Genomic DNA, 20407 nt, shown 5'->3' on the forward strand with positions numbered 1-20407 from the left:
AAAAGCAGCTTATAGTCTCAGTCCAGGCCTGGCCCTCACCCAGCCAACCCTTTTTCCTTCCCAGAAGTGTTAATGCAGAGAGATGTAAATGAGGAATCCATTTCAGTAAAGTACAAAACCATTAATGAGTGCTTTCTTTTCACAGGATGTTGTATCCTCAACATACTTGGAGGAACTGGGTAAACGGGAAGGTTCTCTTCCTCCAAAGTATGTTGAAATGTTGAAGGTTAGTGAGTTAAAATATTCTGATCCATGTTTTCTTTCCTCTTGGATACTTTTTCTTCATATTTACTGCAAAATTCATTCTCATTTTAGAAAATAGGGGATGGCAAGGATGGAGTCCCACCAAAAGCAAACGAGCAAGATGAAGTAAGACTTGTTGTTGTTGTGTGTTGTTTTATTTTGGTTTATTTTGTTTTGGTTTTTTATACTTGGAGGTAAAATAATCCAATTACCATTGGATTCCTAGAAAACTGTAAATGTTGCCTGTCTTCCAGAAATCCCAGGAAGTGGCAGGGGACTGTGGTGTGCCAGATAACACAGACAAAGCTAAATGGAGTTTGGCACAGATATTTTTAGTAATGAAGTAGGAATTTTCTGGGCTTGGACTGAAGCTGAGAGAAATTAAATCAATGTTCTTAGAGATACTTGGTGTAATAACAATAAAAGGAAGAAATTGCATGCATGCAGCAGTTTCTTCTAGCAAGATTGTCTTGAATAATATCTAGCAAGATGTCTAGCAAGATTGCTTGAATTTCAATCCTTACTAATAGAATTCCAAAGCCAGCTCAGTTTTACTGCTTATAAATTTAACATATAAAAAGAAAAGTTAATCTAAAAATGAATCAGCCAGTGAGAGGAGATAGCTTTGGTTTTTGGGTTGTTTTTTTCTCTGTGTCAGCAGCATGTGCTTATGAGCTTATTGTGTGACTGAGCATGGAGCACACTCAGATTTTATGCCATGTTTGAGAGCACTGATATTTCAACTTCCATAAACATAACCTATTTTGGAATTTCTTGCTCAGAAACCAATGACAGATGATGAGCTTGCAGAGGCCCTGTCATCTGACTTCACCTGTACTGCTGCTGCTGCTGAAGAAAAGAAGAGCTTGACAGAGGTATTGATCTTTTCCTTGCCCTCCCATGCCTCTCTTGCAATTAAATACTACCATTAGTACTATTTTAATATTTTTCTTTAAAATTCTGTTTACAATTATGCCTTCTTTTTACTTTGGGAAATGTACCTGTAATTTCCTAACTCTTGATTTGTCCTTTTGGAGAAGAAACCAAGCAAGGAAGGAGAAATTGTGCAAGCACAAGCAGCAAGTGCAGTCAAGACCTCAGCTCCTCCTAAGGAGAAAAAACCAAAATCACAAGAGGTACACCTAGTTATTCTTTGACTAGTTAACTTACCAAAATTAACAAACTCATATTTTATGTGTTCCTGATTCTGTTAGGGTTCTTACCATCCTCATTTTCAGTTGTAAATCCTGTTTGGAAGCAGAGGAATAACAGGACTTGCCATTGCTCAGACTTTTAACTTTATGTTAAAGATCTGGCCTGGTTAGGTCAGTTGATAATTCTTTGTGGATTCTTCTGCAGAATAACTGCAGTTCTTCTGGCTAGATGCAATAGGGCAGAAAAATGTATGTATTTCCTTAGCTTGTTGTGATATGTGTTTGCAGCTTGGATGTAATGTGATTTTCTCATGGTTTTACATACATTTCTGTTGTCTTCTGTAGAGTGCAAATGTGATCTTACATTTTCTGGGGTTTATTTTTGGCAATTTGTGTTACCTGGTCCTATGGTTATTTTTGGTTTGTTAGTTTTTTGTGGGTTTTTTTTTTCTCTATCTTGCTGGTTGCTTGTTTTATATGCAGCACAAAAGACGTGTAAGCTAAAACCTCTGTCAGTTTAAAGACAAGGGGACATAATTTGCATATTTTCATCAATTTCACAGGAAGTTAAAGATGATGCAATGGAAGCTCTTCTTGATACTCTTGGTGGACCTGAACCTGAACCTAAGGAAGATCCTGGTCCTGTTGTGGAGGTGTCAGAGGTATGATCTGACCTCTTTGTACAGCAGCTTTCTGATTCTGCCATGGAATCCTGAGCCTTCTTTGTTAGATACAGTACAAACCTGTAAAATAATAACAAAGTGGCATTCATGTCAAAAGCCTACAAAGTGTCTGAATGTTAACACAATTAAGAAAATTAAGAAATCCAAGTGAGTATAGGTAGAACACAAAATATCCAGGTGGTCTGGAAAATCTGTATTTCATTTGTCTGTAGACACATACCTCCAAAAACACAAACACCTTTCCTGCTGCTGCTTGGTCTGGTTTTTCCCCAAGCACTGGGTACAACTTAGAGGAAGCCTCTGTTTTGCACTTACTTGCTGTTTGAATTTTAATTAACTTTTGGGGGTTTTATTGTATATATTCTTTTTTCCTACTGGACCCCAATAGTGTTCTGGTTTGAGTCTTGCCTTTCATGTGCCTTCTAAGACTTTTTATTTTTCTTCAGCAGTTAGATACCCTGTGTTTGGACCTTGAACTTTTTAGTTTGATTTTGCAAACTCTGCCCATAAACCCTACTGGTATGTTATTTTCTCCTGCCTTCTCTTACAGCTCAGAGCAAACAAATCACTGGCAAATAGCAGAAAATAACTTAGTACCAGTAGGACTTGCTGACATTCCACTTTGACAAAAAAGGGCACATTGTGTTGCAGATTGACTCAGTCTGTGCCATTAGATAATTTAATGGGTGCTTCATGAAGAACATCCTGAGGGTTGTAAGGAGTGATGGATTACTCCTTATTACTAGAGGATTGCAGCTCGTATCATCACAGTGATGAAATCCAAGGAAACCTGAGGATTTTGTACACCATGAAAATTCTAGAAGTACTTGACACAAAGTTATGGCTCTGAATAGTGTCTGGAGTTTTTTAGAATATAAAATAAAATAGCCATATTCACGTATGGCATTGATTCCTAAGCCATAGCAATTTTACCACAAATTTATTACAAATAAATTGAGGCACTTTAACATCTTGATATATGGAATAATTTTTTCTGATGCTAGTACTTCTTCAAAGTAGAAGTACAGTAGGCTGAAGAATCTTGATAATGGGGTGTACCTGTGGTTTTTATTTCAGTTTCTCTAAGTGATTTTTTTTCCTTCTCTTAAAGGCAAAAGCCAAAGAGAAAAAAGAAGAAAAGCCTGGAGAACGTGATGATGCAATACCTCCAGAATACAGGTTAACACCAGAACTGGTAAGTTTTTCATATCTTCATTTCTTTGTCAGTAGGGCACTACATCTGACACTTCATTTCATTTTGTCACAGAGAGGCAAAGAATGTGGGAAAAATAAGAAAAATTAGTATTCAATCAATGGCTTGCTCCTGTTGTTGATTTCTTTATCTCATTGTGGGCATGAATGAGTTTTTCAGGGAATCTGGGCAAAGATCTGATCTTCCCAGGTCACACATTCTTTCCCTAGAGATCTGTTACTTGCTCCTGATATTAAACCTCAGTGTAGTAAAACCCATTCCCTTACAGAATTTCTCTTGGTTATCACTTTGTGATGTAACCTTGAAACACTATGGCAAAGTGGTATGAAAACTGCTCTAAATTTTTTGAGATTTTTCACTTAAGTTGGTGGACATTTGATGAAGGTTAAGCAAAGCAACAACAGAACTGAGGTGTGTTTTCCATAAATACCAGAATTGAAGTTTTTGTGACATTATGAGTATAACTGATGTTAGCAAGGCTGCTCTACACCTGGGCCTTGCTGGAGATAAACTCAGCATTCTGTTTAAGAAGGAGCAGTTTTACCACTTTTTTTTTTTTTTACATACTTAAAGACTGCCTGGCCTTGAATTTAACCTGTTACTTATTCAAGTGCAAAAGTTTGTTTGTGGTATTCAGAGATTGTTTTATTGCTGGATTGATTCCTTCATATTGACACTGAATTAACACATTTTGATCCCCTGGCCCATTTGTCTTGTGCTGACATCACATTTTCTGTTTTTACCCACTTACATGGCTGTTGAACTCCCTGTTGAGAGGAATTCCTGTTACTGTGTCTCTGGTTTCACCTTGTGTGTATCACTTATTTTACATTGTTTTTTGGTGGGAATAAACTTTTTTAACAATGGCAAAATGTCAATGACACTTCCTTTGCTTTTAGGATAAGGATGGAAAACCAATCTTACCAAAGCCTGAAGACAAACCAAAGGTTAGAAAACTGACAGTATGGTAGGACTGTGGATAGATACCCTCTTACCTCCCTCTGTGCCATCACTTCTCTCTGTGCCAGACCAGTTTGCTGGTCTGACTGGGCTTGCTTCCTTACACAAAACCTACTGGTACCAAGTGTCAAGGGAAAGCTGTTTTTACTGGAATTTTTTACTGGAATTTTACTGGATGTGAATGAGGATCTGATACTGAGAAAAATGTTTAGAGATTATAATGGCAGGGGGTAGTTACAGAAATGACTGCTGACACAAAGAAGAGCTGTGTGGGGAGTTGGTGTATGGTGTTCTGTAGAGGTCTTTTGAAGGACAGAGAGAGGCAGGGCAGGGAAGTCTTGATTTCTTCACAGTTTCCTCTCAGTAGCTATCAAATACAAAGCAAAGTAGGAAAGTGCTGCTGTGGATCTTTTCCTAGTCACAAAGAACAACTTGGGCTTTGCAAAAAGTACCTGTCAGGGCCTGGGAAGTGCAAGACAGAATGAAGAGATTGAAATAGAAAGTTACAAAAGTGATTTAAAACGCAGAGGAAGAAAGGAAAAACAAAGGAACTGCACTGAGGAAACCAAGGGCTTCACTTAGGAGGTACTCTGAGGTCAGAAGTCCTGGCAAAATTGGGAGAGTACAGGAAGCCTCTGTCCTTTTGAAGCAAGCGTGAAGGTCAGGGACAGTCTGAGTGAGAATGGCACTGTGCCTTTTTAGCATAAGTGTGAAATCACTACATTATCAGGCTTGAAATATGGAGGAGCACAAAGGCAGTGATGGAAAGACTTCAGGTCTCTGGAAATTCATGTGTCAGAGACATGCAGTCACACTGAGCATGGGAGCTGCACAGAAAGAACACCAGTCACAAGGCAAAAAACTGCTGTGGTCTGAGGGCACTGGTTTGGGACAAGCCCTAAGAATCAGGGGACAAGCTCCCTGATCCATGGGGAGCAGGAAAGAGGTGTCACACAAAGGCAATGCAAGCTCCAGGAGAGGAATGTGGCCTGAGTTAAGGGAGAGGGGCTCACAGCTCAGCTGAAGGCCAGTGCAAAACCAAAGCAAAGATGAGCCTGGAGGTCTCATGCCAAAAGATTTAAGTGGTTAGTAGAAAAATAAGTGTTCCTGTGGTTTTCCACCTCTCTCACTCAGGCCTAAGTGTCACTGAGTGGTTATTCTGGAAGTGAATCACAGGGGTATCTAAGTCATGGGTTGCAGTGTTTTCCTCAGTGCAGGAGTTTTTTCCAGCACTGCTTCACTGCTTTTAATTTGAAGAAGCTAATTTTGAGCAGGTTGTGTTCACCAGTATTGCTGTGGTATCACCAGTAATTTAGATCTGTGAAACCAAAGCCAGCAAAACAAATCATATCAAAAGCTGAAAAACCTTCAGCCATGTCCAGTTCCTCCTTGATTCTGATGGGTGCAAACTTGTTCTTCCTTCATGATTTCAAACAGGGCTTCTGTTCCTTGGGCCTCCACTCTGCACACCTTTAGGTACATGCAGTGCCTTTACTCTCATGGCAAAAGTTATTGTTGCCTGAATGCTTCTTTTGATTCAGAGGAGGCATTTAGTTGTTATAAAAAGTGGGGCTTTATGTGATGAAACATTTTATGAAGACTTCAGTTCACTGATTGGCACAGGAAGGAAAGTGGGATGGAAAACAAGAGACTCCTTTAGAAATGTCCTCTTACATATTGTGAGCCAGGCCAAACAAACCCAGTTAAGTTCCATTGAGGGAGTAAATGGCAATCACTGCTAGCAAAGATTTAAACATTTAGTGGTAAATAATAGTTTGAAGGATCCCAGGAGCATCACATAGTGCTGGATCACACTGTGTCAACAGGTTGCAATAGATCCCATACCAGGGAACTAAAACTGCAGTTTATTCTCTTTTTCCTAGAACATGCACAGTGAAGATTACTGAGTGTCAGCAGTCAGTCCACAAACTAAGACAGCTTCCATCTGACACTGCCAGGACTCTGCTTCTGGTGAAAAAAAAAAAAAAGAAAAAAGTTAAAATGAGAGAATTGTAATCTGATGGTGCAGGCTTTCACTACCTATATGTAACTTATACTTGAAGTATTATAACAACACGATGCTATTACAGTAAATACTATGCAGTAAATATTAGCATTCCTTTTTTTTTCTAATTACAAGTTTGCTTTTTTCTTTCCAGTAGTAAAAAGCCTTAAACATAATGTTCTCTACATTCTGTTGACTTTTGTTTTTGATAACTTATTCTGATAAGTGGGTTTTTTTTAATTTTGTGCAGTGCAAAATTCGTGCTGATTTGTTGCATGTAAATGTGAAAGGTTATTTTTATTTGGGCTACAAAATTTTTCCTGCTTTCTGTCTAGCTGAAATCCAGTTATTGAAACTAAAATTAAAGCCAGGCAGCGATTCACCTGTACCACGTTTCTTTTGTGCAGCCTTTGAGTGAATCTGATCTTGTTGATGAACTTTCTAAAGACTTCTCCTGCCCTGCACAGCCTGCAGTACAGCCTAAACCACCAAAGCCCAGCAGCACATCCAGGGTATGTCTTTCCAGTCCAGAGTGGTAACACTGGTAGCTTTGTTAAGATGGATAATGCTGCTGTTCTGTCAGGAAACAGCTTTTCTTCCATTTGTTTTCTTTCCCGTTCTGTACTGTCTTAAAAAACAAACCAAACCAAAGCCACGTAGCAGGTGTATTTTTTATTGCTGTGCATGTTCAGTAAAATGCAGTGTCACTGTTCTGTTTCAGAAGCCTGCAGGTCCTGTGGCTGCCAAGCCCACTGAGGATGAGGAGGTCCCTCGTGCCACAGCTTGCTCTGTGCAGTCTGCAGCTCCATCAGCTGTGTCCTCAGTGAGTGTTCCCAGCACAGCTCAGTCTGCCCTGTCTGCAGTGGTGTGGCATCTTCTCAGTGTGCTTATTTCAGCATTGCATATGCTTCCTCCAAACAGCCACCAAGGCTGAGTCCTTTCCAAAAAAGAGAAAAAATCAAGTTGAGCACAAACTGAACAGGGAAGGTCAGTGACCTTACAGGGGAAATCAGACTGACAGTTCTTCTGGTCTGCTCCAAATGCTCCAGAAGAGGTTCTGCTGGTGAGCTTCAGACACAAAAGACAGGAAAAGACAAAATATACAAAACAATCATAACTGTCCAACTGAAATTTTGGGGGATTGCATTAATGCATTAATGGCTGACATTCTTGCATCTCTTCTCTGAATATATCACAGCAACACACAAATACACCCCCTGGCACATTTTAGCTGTGAGACTAAAGGAAAGGAGAAGCCTGTTCACAGAGCAACCCCTGTCCAATTTTCCTTATGCTTTCAGCCCAGCAGATTGGAAGTATGTAAAGACAATTTGGAAGAGAAGAATAACAATTTTTCACTATAATTCCTCATTTTTTAACTTAAGCAATGTGTGGCTGGCAGTGGCAGGATATGAACAGGTTTTTTCAGCTGCAGCTGAACTCCAAAGTAATTGTCTTTTGTTGCTCTGTTACCCTTACAGGTTGGTCATGTAGCAGATGAAGCACTGGAAGCCTTGTCCAGCAGCCTAGGACAGAGAGAGCCTGACCCAGATGAAAAGAAACCTGTTGTGGACAAAGTTAAGGTCAGACCTCTAAAAATTGACTTTTGATGTCATTATGTTCAGTTTTCCTGTGTTTCCTTAGGCTAGAAATGATCTCTAGGTAATATTTTCTTTTAAAAAAAACAAAACAAAACTAAATCTACTTGTGAAACCAGTTGTGTTCTGCTTAGGAAGCACTAGTAAGATTTCAACATAGTGCATACATTTTCTTAATTAATTTTGCTTATTACAGTACAGTAGCTCACTCAGCTTCTGAGAACTGCATTTGCTTCATGTCTTACTCCTGAGCCAAGGAAGAATTAACAAGCAGATCACAGGTAGCACACAGAAGGGTCCTTTTGCAAAAGGAACCAACTTTATCATGACTTATTTAAATGAGGGATGATAGATAAAACTTTGGGCTTTTTTTCACTGGTCTTGCTGTTTTACCAGGGACCCTTAAGTGAGTCCCTGAAATACATTTATTCTCTCTAAGGGAATGCTGTTAGTCACAGTCTGAATGCCCCCATTTGTCACCCCAAACCATGGCCAGATGGAGCCAAAAATACAGGGGAGCTCTTCTGGTGGGCTGGAACTCCTCCAAGGAGATGTTCCCATGGTTGTCCTTACTGCCTTTTCTTAGTTTTCATCTTCTTGTATGGGGCTAGTCTTTTTTGGAGCTGGCTACTGGTTTCTCTGTCCAGCCTTTGCTTGCAGTCCATGTAGCTGTTGTGTGGAATTCAAAAACAGTCAAAAATTAAGACTCAAAGACTCAAAATATTGCTATTTTGTTCTTGGTCCACGCCTGCCTATTTGCTTAACTTCCCTACAGTCGGTAGAATTCTGATACAGACAGGAAGAGAATTGAAATACTGACTTGAATCAGTAGACTGGAGACTTTGAAATCTTTCCCATACTCTTTTCTGTTGGGGTGCAGTTGTTTGGTTTTATTAATAATGTTTTTATTTTGCCTTCCTAGGAGAAAACCAAGCAGGAAGAAGGCAAAAAGCTGGGTGAAGATGAAGAAACAATTCCCCCAGAGTACAGATTAACAGAAGCAAAAGTAATTTATTTCTTGTGTTGGTTTAGTCTCCCATTCTTTTCACTCCTCAGGATATAAGGATGAAACCACAACTCCAATTTCATTTTGAAATATTCATGTGTAGTTCAGCCTTTTTTTATGGCATATAAAAACTATTATTTGTGCTCCTGCATATCTGCTGTCTATCATTAGATGCCTGCTTAGGCATAGAAATGGTTTGGATGCAAATACCTACAAATGAATAGTTTGGTCTGAGATAAGTGCACTGAAGTCTTCATTTTTGCATTTGGAGCTTAATAAATGGTGGTTGGTCAGAGCTGTTAAAAAGCCCCAGCACTCCAAGGTGCTAATTTTACACTCATTACACAACTCATTTAACTGAAATGATGGCTTAGGTGTAGCCAAGACTTGCACAACCCCTGCCACAGCTGCCAGTGTGAAAAGGCACATCCTGGCTGCACCCTGGTAACAGCCTGGAAGGCAGGGTAGTGTTTATTAATTGTGCTATTGCTGTAGAAATTGAGGCACAGAGTGGCTCAGAATCTGAATCACTTCTCAGCACTCAAATGTTCCAAAGTTCCCAGATTTTTTAAGGAACACATTGAGAAACAGCAGGAGCTGCTAGAGGTTACTGATTAGTTAATTTTCTTGTCTAACAGTACTGCTTGTACACAGAATTCTCTCAGAGTGTTTGCATTGCATGGTTGTTTAAGGACTGCTTGGTTTAATGTAAGGGGCTTTTTTCTTTTGCAGGATAAAGATGGAAAACCACTCTTACCAAAACCTGAAGAAAAGTCCCAGGTAAAAAAGCTGAGTATTCAGATAAGTGTTTAATTCATGATTTACTCAAATGTGAATGAGGCTTCCCAGTCTTCAGTTTAAAAATAGAGGTAGGCTGTGTTACCTGCTGACTTTGTAATAGATTAAATGGCTCAAAAGTCTCTTTTTTTTTCTTTTTTAATGGTAGCCTATGAGTGAAAATGATCTTTTGGAGGGTTTGACAAAAGGATTTTCCTCTTCTCCATCCCCATCTGCCTCATTACCTAAACCAAGTGTAATAAAGGTGAGTGTACTTCATTTCTGAAACTCTGTTCATTTTCCAGATTGTTTCAGTAAGCTTGATATTTTGTTTCCTTTAAAGTTTATGTAAACTTTGTTAAATACAATTCAGTAACTAAAATCTTTAAATATTTTTGGCAAGAGATCAATGTGAGAGAGTAGGACTTTGGGAATTAGAAAAAGCTAAGTAAGTTTTCATCTCTCTTTACCATAAGCAATGCTCTGCAGCTGAGACTTCATTTAAAAAGTGTTGCCTGGGGATAGAGGTGGGCTTGATGAGCTCTTGGGTCCTCTGAAGTCACTTAGAGCCTGGCTCTGACTTAAGCTACACCAGGGTTTAACCCAGTATTTGGGATGGAAGAGTGAAAGTGAACAAACAAATGCAGAAGAGTGGCCCAGGGCTTCTCAGGAGGGGGCTTCAGGCTGGAACAAGCAGAGCTTCTAAATAAAAGCAAAGTCCTAGAAGTAAACAGTTTGGGCATTGCATTTCAGACACATAGGACTGGATGCACTTTTTTATTTTGCTCTGTGTTAGTGATGATGCTGTGTCTTGTTTCAGAAAACCAAGGAGGCCAAGAAGCCCACGGGTTCCCCAGATGTCATCTCTGCTGCTACAGTTTCCTCAGTGCACGCTGCAGCTCCCTTGGCTTCTACCTCAGTAAGCAACATCCCTAGATGAGTACCAACTTTTCTGTACAGAGAGGGTGGTCCAGCACTGGCACAGGCTCCCTGTAGAGGTTGTTGATGCCCCCAGCCTGTCAGTGTTGAAAGGGTGTTTGGACAGTGTCCTTAGCAACATGCTGTGACTTCTGGTCAGCCCTGAAGTGGTCAGCAGGTGAAATAAATGATGATTGCAGCTGCTTTGCAGCAGAAATGTTCTGTTCCATCCCATCCCATCCCATCCCATCCCATCCTGTCTTAATTTAAACTAAGAACTGACCAATGAAGAGGGCTGGGAGCATGATCCAGGCAGTTTTACCAATACAGCCAGTTGCAAAGTTAAATAATTTACTGCTGATATTGGTTGTCTGGGGGGGGCAAAGATGTTCCCGATAGTAAATTTCAATTATCAAAAATTACCAATTTTTGATTGATTATCAAAATGATCCCAATTACCCCAATTATCAAAAAAAGCATGGCAAGCAGGTCAAGGTCATTCTCCCCTTCTGCTGTGCTCTGGAGGGCTCACCTGGAGTCCTGTGTCTGGTTCTGGAGTCCCCAGCAGAGGAAGGAAGTGGGAGATGTCCAGAGGAGAGCCACAGCAGTGACCAGAGGGCTGGAGCACCTCTGCTATGAGGACAGGCTGGAAAAGTTGGGGTTGTCCAGCCTGGAGAAGGGAGGCCTTATAGCACCTTCCAGTTCCTGAAGGGAACAACTAGAAAGCTGGGGAGGGACTTTTCACAAGGGTGTGTAGTGACAGGACAAGGGGTAATGGCTTTAAGCTGAAAGAAGGTAGATTTAGGTTGGAGATTAGGAAGCAATCCTTTGGGGTGAGGGTGCTGAGCCCCAGGGTGCCCCCAGAAGCTGTGGCTGCCCCATCCCTGGCAGTGCCCAAGGTTGGATGGGGCTTGGAGCCCCCTGGGCTGGGGGAGGGGTCCCTGGATTGTCCAGGTGGGACTGGAGGAGCTTTAAGGTCCCCTCCAACCCAAACCCTTCCATGATTCCTTGCTGATTAAGTCAAGGAGCATTAATTATGGTTGCCTCATCCCTGGAAGCTTTCATGGACACCTGGGATGGGGCTTGGAGCCCCCTGGGCTGGGGGAGGGGTCCCTGACCATGATAGCAGGGGGGCTGGGACTTCAAGGTCTCTTCCAACCCAAACCATTCTATGATTCTATGAAAAAAAGTGAGTTTCTGGACACTCCTTGTTGCACTGACAGCCAAGACTGGTCTGCCTGTTTTGCCCAAGTTCACAGTCCCATTTGATCCTGCTCTGCTGTGCTGATTCCTCCAGAGTTGCTGGGACATCAGGAGTGTGTGGATTTCCCCCCTGTGGGTCAGGACAGTCACCTCTCTGCAGATGGGTTCTTCTGGAGGCTCCCTGGGCCCCTAACCCAACCACAGCTTTCTTCCCCTGCTTACATAATGGGAACGTTTAAAATAATTATGGTGTAGTCATTACCCTGTGTTCAGGAGGAGCTGGAGGTTGATGGAGGGACAGGCAGTGCCATGGCTTCTTGCTCATAGCAGCAGAACTTCCATCCTGTGCTGGATGCCTCCTCCTCCTCTCTCTGCTCCCATCTGTGGAGTGGGAGCTCCCTCTAGTGCCTCCAGCCTCCTCTGGAAAGGAAATAGTAAGTTCCTCACACTTGGGTTTTAGCTGGCATTGAGGGTATTTTATTTCTCAGTGTTAGAATGAAAGTGGTGCAGATTAGCAGAAGACCATACACGTTTTGAAGATAAATGTTAATGATTTTTAATTCAGATTGGCACTTCCTTAGCAGCTCATTCTGCAGTGGTGTTTGCAAAAATGAATGGCTAAAAATTACAAAAAAGAAAAATTATTGTAGAATGGTGCTCATTAGATCATCTAGGCTTATGTGAAACCAATAAAAAAAAAGGTATTAAATAAAGTCCATAACCATTTCTGATTTTGTTTTCTGTAGGTCTGAGTCTTCTGTGACTTTTTTTTCCCCTGCTACTGCTCTGCATTTTAATTACCAAGCCAGAGATGTTTGTTCATTGCTCACTGAAGCTGACAGTTCATTAATCAGTACTTACTTAGCTTGATGAATTAAATTATTTTTACAGCTGATCTCTGCTCATGAATGTGTTTACACTTTGTTAGGGAGGAAAAGAGATGGATGAAGCCTTGGATCTGCTGTCTGATTCCCTGGGACAGAGGGAACCTGACCCTGATGAGAACAAACCAGTTGTGGATAAAGTAAAGGTAATAAAATATGTTCTGAAAACTGTGCAGTCCTGGGCAGTGAAGGAGGAGAAAAACAACTACAACAAAACCAAAATAAGTGATAACTTAGTTCTTACAGACTTTTTTTTAAAGGCATACAGTAATATTTCTTACAGACTTGTAGGACTACAAGGAATATGATTTTTAGATGGAGGAGTGAAGTTACTAGAAAAGCCAATGTGCTCTTGGATGTCCTACACTTAATCTTACCAACCAGTTCTCTGAAATGTACTTTGCTGCTAAGCATGCACTCCTCAGTGAGCTGCAGGACTTTGTGGGTTTTTGTGAAAAATGGTGAATTAGCTAATCTACCTTATCCAACATGGAGCCATGTCAAAACCTTACAGGAAATTTGCAGTAATTTTATTTCAGTGCCTTTTATTGGTATTAGTGTCATGATTTTTCAGGTGCATTCTCTAGCCTTAGTTTCTGATGTTAATTTTGTGGCCTTAGTTTTTTTCAGACTTTGTTTTTTATAACCCCACAAATACCAAGTTCATCAGCAGGCAGGTTCTCTTAATCTTAATCTATCTTGCTTTATTTCTGCTTGATTTGCCTTCACTCAAATCTTTCTTCATGTAATTGCATAAAGGTCTTTCTGCTAAGAAGGAAATCACAAGTATCTCTACATAATAGTTGTAGCAACATTAAATTGTGAACTGAACTTAATTTTTCCCCCAGTAATATCCCTTACCAATATATTCCACAGTGCAATTAATATGTAGGGTTTTTTTCTGGTATTTTTTAAACCTTAAATTCAAAAAAGGCATCTGTCCTAAGTTTAATGAGCACTTCAACTTACTGTTTGCTAATAATTCTGACATAGGTATTAAACTTGTGAAAAAATTAAATGCTTTCCAGGAAAAGGCTAAATCTGAGCACAGAGACAAACTTGGAGAAAGAGATGATACTATCCCACCTGACTACAGAAAGCTGCTCGAGTCAGGTGAGCAGGTAAGGAAACACTTTCTTAGTTTTTATTTAGCTCTCTTATTGCAAAACCAGGAATCTGTGCACTTCCTCTTTGGAATTATGGGGAGAGCAGGGAAGCTGAATGAGTGTCTGTACTGTATAGGTACTGCACACACTATACATAGAGTAGCTCTGGTTATCCTTGTATGCATCTAATTTAATTTAAAAAATAGGCCCTTTTTTTTTTCTTTCCTTCTCCTTCTCCTTCTCCTTCTCCTTCTCCTTCTCCTTCTCCTTCTCCTTCTCCTTCTCCTTCTCCTCCTTCTCCTTCTCCTTCTCCTTCTCCTTCTCCTTCTCCTTCTCCTTCTCCTTCTCCTTCTCCTTCTCCTTCTCCCTTCTCCCTTCTCCCTTCTCCCTTCTCCTTCTCCTTCTCCTTCTCCTTCTCCTTCTCCTTCTCCTTCTCCTTCTCCTTCTCCTTCTCCTTCTCCTTCTCCTTCTCCTTCTCCTTCTCCTTCTCCTTCTCCTTCTCCTTCTCCTTCTCCTTCTCCTTCTCCTTCTCCTTCTCCTTCTCCTTCTCCTTCTCCTTCCCCTTTTCCCCTTTCCCCCTTTCCCCCTTTCCCCCTTTCCCCCTTTCCCCCTTTCCCCCTTTCCCCCTTTCCCCCTTTCCCCCTTCTCCCCCTTCTCCCCCTTCTCCCCCTTCTCCCCCTTCTCCCCCTTCTCCCCCTTCTCCCCCTTCTCCCCCTTCTCCCCCTTCTCCCCCTTCTCCCCCTTCTCCCCCTTCTCCTCCTTCTCCTTCTCCCTTCCCTCTTCTTTTCTTTCTTTATTTGAGCAATCAGAACAGGTAATTCACTTTGACCCAGCCAATAGCAATCAAATTTATCAGATTCACAGATCCCACTTAGAGTGTCTCAGGGTTTCAGGTGCTCCATCAAACCAGGAGAAATAATTGTGTGTGTCCCTCTCAGCAGCTTGGCTTTGTAGCCTGCTTTAAAAGAGGAGGTGCCTGCAGTCTGTGGGGGATAATGCTATTACTTCAAAGTACTTGAATTCCAGTTTTGGGGAGCAGAGTGTATGTACAGGTATTACCTGTGTGGTTTACCTGAAGGGCTGTGAAAGTGCCATTCCCTGGAGCCAGTGGCTTCTCTGACAGCAGTTTGATCATCTGTGGGTCAGGAAAGTGTTTTTCCAGTGGGACAGAGAGTTGGTATCAGAGGTGGTCAGAGTATAGAGAGCAGAGCATGACAGCACCTGGGCAATAAAAGAAATGGGCAATAAAGAAATCAGCTCAGAGCAGAGCAGCTTTCTGGGTATCTGTCACCTTCTGGGTATCTGTCACCTCCCACTGTCAGGTGAAAGCTCTTGTGTGTTAAAACTTAATCTGACCAGTTCAAAATCATTCTTCTTCCCAAGGGGAACCCAGCCAAGCCATCAGCTGAGGATAATAGGAAGCAGAAAGGAAAAAAGGTAACGTGGTGGTGTTTTTGTTCTTTGTCTCTTGCTCTGCTCCTGTTTTCCAAGTTGTGTCATGGTAGGCTCAGAGTGATTCATTGCCAGTCCTCATAAATGCCACTGAATGCAGCAGCTAACAGTCACAGTGTGACAGCAAAACCTGTGTAACCACAGTGTTCTGTGCCTGTAACCACAGCTTCCATGCACAGTGACACTGTGAGTGTTCAGCTCCAGTGTTCAGGTAAATGCTGTGTCTTGGGAACCTCAGACACACATGTCTGTTGTAACCTGTGTAGGTCTCAGGCATGTTTTGTTGTTTAGAAGAAAGAGATATCTTAAGAAAGATCTTAAGATCTTTATCTTAAGAAAATCTTAAGATTTTATGTTAAGAAAGAGATAATTAAAACAGACACAAATTCCTGAAACATTCCTGTGAATGTGGGGACTCTCTGCCTGTTGTGTGACTTCAGAAATAAAATTATTTCAGAAGCCTACAGATGACTCTGCAGCTATTGATGCCCTGTCAGGTGACTTTGATACTTCTGCAAAGGCTCCTGCCCCACCACAGCACTCAAAGGTAGGACATTTACTGCTAATACTTTGGTTTTGGGTACTCTGTGAAAGTTCCTCACTTTTCTTTGCAGTAGCTTAGTTCAGGTTTACATTTTTGGAAGATGCTGGGATTGCCTTACCCCTGTAGTGGAAGTTTGGTGCACTTTGCTGTGTACTAAATATTTGAAAGAAGGTTTGTGGTGTTCAGAGTCTGAGAGGGAATTGTGGTGTTTTTTGTACAAGTTACAGTGTTCAGAAGTGTAGAGAGGCAAAGAAATCTTTCTTCAGTGATTGCATTCAGTGCCTAGCAATAGCTGGAGGCTGAAACTGAGACAGTTCAGGAGGGTTCTGCAGAGAGAAGTGCTAGGAGTAGAAAGAAGTTTGAGTGTGTTGGGGAAACTTGTAGGCCTGGCAGGGAAAATGAGGGATAAATGGACTGGGAAGGGGTTTTCAGGAGAAAGAGAGCTCCTCTTTGACACATACTCCTCTTAAACACATCTGAGAAACATCTGCCAGACTTTTCCCAGCAGTGTGTGCAGTGTGGAAGATGCATAAAGCTGGAGATCCCCTGGTGTGTCAGGAGGGGACTGAGGTTTGGTCCACGTGGCACAGAAGAGTCAGAGCCAGACATGATTTCTGCTTTTTGTTAGCCTGAGCATGGGCAGATGGAGAGGACTTGTGTGGCTCTGGGATGTCCACCCTGGCACTCCATCTTGGCAGGTGCAAAAAATCCTGAACTTCTTAACCAGCTTGAGCATTTTTTTAGAAAAAATTACCAAGCAGTAATTCCCTGTCGTTAGGCATTTTCTTTCTCACCCTGTGTGTGAGAAATGTGCTGTCCCACTCCCTGCTCTCTCACCTGCAGGCAGAGGGATGGGGCACTGGGTGGTTTCCATACTCAGTGAGTGAAGCAGCTGCCACTGTCCCCCATCATCTGCTGACTCCTCCCAGCCCATCCCTGCCTTTGGTTTTTTCCTGCAGGAGTGACCTGGCTGCTTCCTGCAGGGTGAAAGACTCAAAGCAAAGCTCAACTTCAGAAGATCCCTGAACAAACCAATGTATCAGCAGCCAAAAGCTGCATCCCTCGGGCAGTGGAAGCAAAACCAGTTCCCAAGTCAGATTGTGCCTTAGGTTCCTTGAGCTTATTCTGTGAGGCACCCAATTACCAAGAGCAGATTATAAATTTTTCTGTATTTAGAATGCTGCTGATGGTTATCTGTGCCTTTATGTTATGTTCATTCCTCTCCTGGGGGGCAGAGAAGCAGCAGCTTTGAAAGTGAAGTTCAAACCAGATTAACTCCTGGAGGCAGCAGCTTTGTTTCCAGAGAGCTCTTGTGAGCACTGCAGAGCTTCCCCCAGTGCTGACCTTGACACCCAGTTCTCAGACAGCTTAAGGCCAAATATTGGTGTTTGGCTGCTTTATTTTAGTTATGAACTTCTGAGCTAAGTCTGCTGCTGCAAAATTACCACTTTGCATTAAACACAAGGTCTGCCCCTACAGACTAGGTATTTTTACCTGTTTATGCTTTCTGGTGCCCCAGTCTCCTCAGGATTAAGCAATCCTCCAGATTCCAGCTTGTATCTTCCCTCTCCCACCAGATTTAGAATAAGATTTTATGGCAGGTGTCAAAGCAGGAGGCATTCATCCTCTATTCTGTTTGTAACTGTAATTATTTTTTTTCTTTGGAGTGTAGGACAAAAGTGGGAAGGAAGCCATCACCACGAAACCAACCCCAAAGGAAAAAGGAAAACCCAAAGACCCTAAAACGGTAAAAACAAAGATTGGTGATGATGTGGCAGACGTGGTGACCATACAGGATAAACATGGCAGATGAGCAGAGGGGTTTGGGTTCATCTGACACAGATATTACTTTGGGGAGAACTCTACATCAGCAGGCTGGTATTTTTTTGTAGGTGTCTACATGGGATAAAAGCACCCATCTGTTTCTAGGGAAAGTTTTAATTAATGGGGGCTAAAATGTGCTGCTTTTAAAGCAAGTGTGGTCTTCTACAGACAGGTCAGTGAATGCTCCTCATTCCTCCTCCTTAGGCTGATTTAGGAGTCACTTTGCAGGCCTGTAAATCTCCTCAGGAACTTTCACTGGTCATGAAACTGCCTTTTGTGTAACAACAGAACAATCTTTCACTTTCTGATGTAAAACTTGGGGAGTCCTTGACTCCTCTTCAGGAGGATGGATTTTTTTAATGCTCTGAGTAGTGATGGGGTCACGAGCCTGGGTAAAAGGATGCTGAGGAGTAGGATGTGGCATGGGTAAAAGGATGCTGAGGAGTAGGATGTGGAGAAGTCAGGCCCAGAATTCTTCATCTGAAGCTTCAGGGAGTGTTGGTGGGAGGGTGACAAACACTGCTGCTGTCAGCTGTCTCTGTGTCCAGCAGAGATGATAATGATGTCTGAGCTGTGGCTGCTGGTGAGTGTCTGTCACTTTTATTTCAGGTTCCAGCTTCACTGACAGTTTCTTGTTCTCTTGTGCTTCTCTCTAGGCAAGGGGACAGTCCTCCAGCAGCAAATCTGAGAAGCAGAAAACAAGCTAAACGTTAAAGTGGGTGAGGGTTCCTTGTCCTCTGAGCTTACACCAAGCAATCACACTCCTGCTCCTGAACATAACTCCAGCCTTTTAGCTGACCCAAGGCTCAGTGAGGGACACTGAAAGAGAGCAAATCACTCAGAACTGCAGTGCTGTGAGCCCTGACCAGACAAGGCCTCACTCCCCCTGGGACAGGACTGGTGCAGAATTACTCCATGCAGTTAAATTCCTCCAGGTGCAGGAAACTCCGTGCTCCAGGCAAGACACTGCTTCCCCAGAAAGGCATTTTTACAGACCAGGCACATCTCCAGCAGCCTCCTGTCTCTGGGAGAGTCAGCTGTGTCATTATTTCTGCACCAGGATAGTTCAGGAGCAGCATCCAGGGCAGATGTGAGGCCCCACAGCTGAGCTGGCAGGTGGAGCCAGTTCCTCTGCTCTGCTGGCAAAAATTCAGCTTCCTCCCTGCACGGGTTCCTCTGCTGCTTCGTGTTCAGCTTAATCACAGCTTAATGTAAGACTAATTAATTGGTATCTTTCATCATCATCACCAGTAACACGGGAGTACTCATGTTACTACTCTTAGCTGCTTGGTAAACGTGCTTCAGACTGGAGGCTGTCCTGGCATGGGAAGGAGAGACACTTAGCTTTCTGATAATTGTTCTTGCATTTATTTTGTGATTTTTTTTTTTCCCAAAAAAATAACCTAAGCACTGTAATTTTTTTTCTTTCTCTTTCCCCTTGCCAGGATCTTGGTGCAATGTATGAAACCTCTTCTGTTTGTTGTTGGATTCCTGAAGAACAAAAGCTGAAGCAAAAGTCACGTGGCTATTCTGGGTGGTTTCTGTACAGTGATAATTGCTGGACTTTTCTCTTATTTTCTTTTTTCTTCCCAGTAGTAAGACTAAGGTGTCTTTTTTTCTCTTCCCTAGCTACTCATTTTATTATACTCATATTTTGTAAATTTCTTTCAGTTTCCAGAGAGAGAGAATGCTTTATATTTGCAAAAAATATTCTTGATAAGTGAATAGCAATGCCAAAAAAAAAAAAAAACAAAAAACCCAAACAAAAAAGCAACCTCTGCAGCCTTTTGCACATAATCTCCACATAGTGCCTGTAGCTCTCCAGAGGGGTCTGTATGTGCTGGCATCTGTAACACTGCAGGGACTGCGTTAGGAGTTCTGGACTACACTGAGCTCTGCTCACCCTCAGCCCTCCTCCTCCTGCACAGGTGGCTGTGGGCGAGGGGCTGGGGTCAACTGCTTATCAAACACACCTAGTAACTAAACAGGTATTTTAGATGCTGCCTTAAGTCTAGTTAAAACAGCAAAAACACAGCAGATGAGGATTTTAGTGTTTTTTGATTGTTTTTTTTTTTTTTTTAAATTTCCAATCGTATCTGTGCTGTTGTTGCATAATTTCAGGAGTCTCCTGGACTGAACAAATACAAATCCTGGTGTAACAATGACACCCACTCCCATCACAGAGGAGATCAGGAAAAGTGCACGAGCTTTAGCAGAGATCAAAGAGGAGGAGTTTGGGTCTACCAGGGGGACTTCTTAAAAAAAAAAGAAAGAAAAAAAAATAATTAAATTTTGCACTGTTTCTAGTCCTTGCTCCTGTTCCTGGTGCTCCAGAAGGGAATGCAGGAGGAACAGGGCAGAAAGTGCTGCCAGGAGCAGTGTCACACATTCACCTGCTCTGTGAGAGACCAGGCAGGAGGAGGAACCTGTCCTGGGGCTGCTGGTGGGGGGGTTGAGGTCCTCCAGGTGCCTCCCCCCGTGTGTCCCCTCAGCAGAAGAGCCCTGCACACCCCTGCACCCCACGAGGCTTGCAGGGGAGGTGATGGCACTGACACCACAGCCTCTGGCCTGGCAGACAGACAGACAGACAGCCTGGAGATCTAAGTTGGGGATATTTTAGACTTTTTGACTCTACTGTGCAGTCTGTGCTGAGAACCTGTGTCACACTAATAAAAGTTTTTAAGAAGGCATCCTGGTGTTCCTGTGCATTTGTTACCCCTGCCACCTGAACTGGAAACCAGGTCTCTTCAGAAGAAAAGCAAGAAGAAATCAAAAACCCCAAACACTCGAATGTTGAAACTGAACAGATTGTGCTTAAAAAAATTAAATCAATTTGT

General features: G+C 42.2%; 1 protein-coding gene across 9 annotated transcripts in view; it reads left to right on the forward strand.

The window, feature by feature from the left end:
* The window catches only part of CAST (calpastatin), a 61027-nt gene extending 40767 nt beyond the window's left edge, over positions 1–20260 (forward strand). For 3 of the 9 annotated variants that reach the window (XM_071729858.1, XM_071729864.1, XM_071729866.1), the window contains 21 exons: positions 146–226; positions 316–369; positions 1026–1118; positions 1284–1379; positions 1961–2059; positions 3192–3275; positions 4193–4240; positions 6666–6770; positions 6980–7081; positions 7740–7841; positions 8779–8862; positions 9595–9642; positions 9809–9904; positions 10460–10558; positions 12689–12790; positions 13673–13765; positions 15134–15187; positions 15660–15749; positions 17414–17493; positions 18227–18285; positions 19016–20260. In XM_071729858.1, the coding sequence (XP_071585959.1) occupies positions 146–226; positions 316–369; positions 1026–1118; positions 1284–1379; positions 1961–2059; positions 3192–3275; positions 4193–4240; positions 6666–6770; positions 6980–7081; positions 7740–7841; positions 8779–8862; positions 9595–9642; positions 9809–9904; positions 10460–10558; positions 12689–12790; positions 13673–13765; positions 15134–15187; positions 15660–15749; positions 17414–17493; positions 18227–18284 (1668 nt within the window). In that variant the 3' untranslated portion in view covers position 18285; positions 19016–20260. Of the gene's footprint in view, positions 1–145; positions 227–315; positions 370–1025; positions 1119–1283; positions 1380–1960; positions 2060–3191; positions 3276–4192; positions 4241–6665; positions 6771–6979; positions 7082–7739; positions 7842–8778; positions 8863–9594; positions 9643–9808; positions 9905–10459; positions 10559–12688; positions 12791–13672; positions 13766–15133; positions 15188–15659; positions 15750–17413; positions 17494–18226; positions 18290–19015 lie in introns of all 9 variants that reach the window. The other 6 variants (XM_071729859.1, XM_071729863.1, XM_071729862.1 and 3 more) reach the window with 6 other exon arrangements.
* The last annotated feature ends 147 nt before the right edge of the window (positions 20261–20407 follow it).

This window comes from Heliangelus exortis, chromosome Z, assembly GCF_036169615.1.
Source record: "Heliangelus exortis chromosome Z, bHelExo1.hap1, whole genome shotgun sequence".
Classification (NCBI taxonomy): Eukaryota; Metazoa; Chordata; class Aves; order Apodiformes; family Trochilidae; genus Heliangelus; species Heliangelus exortis.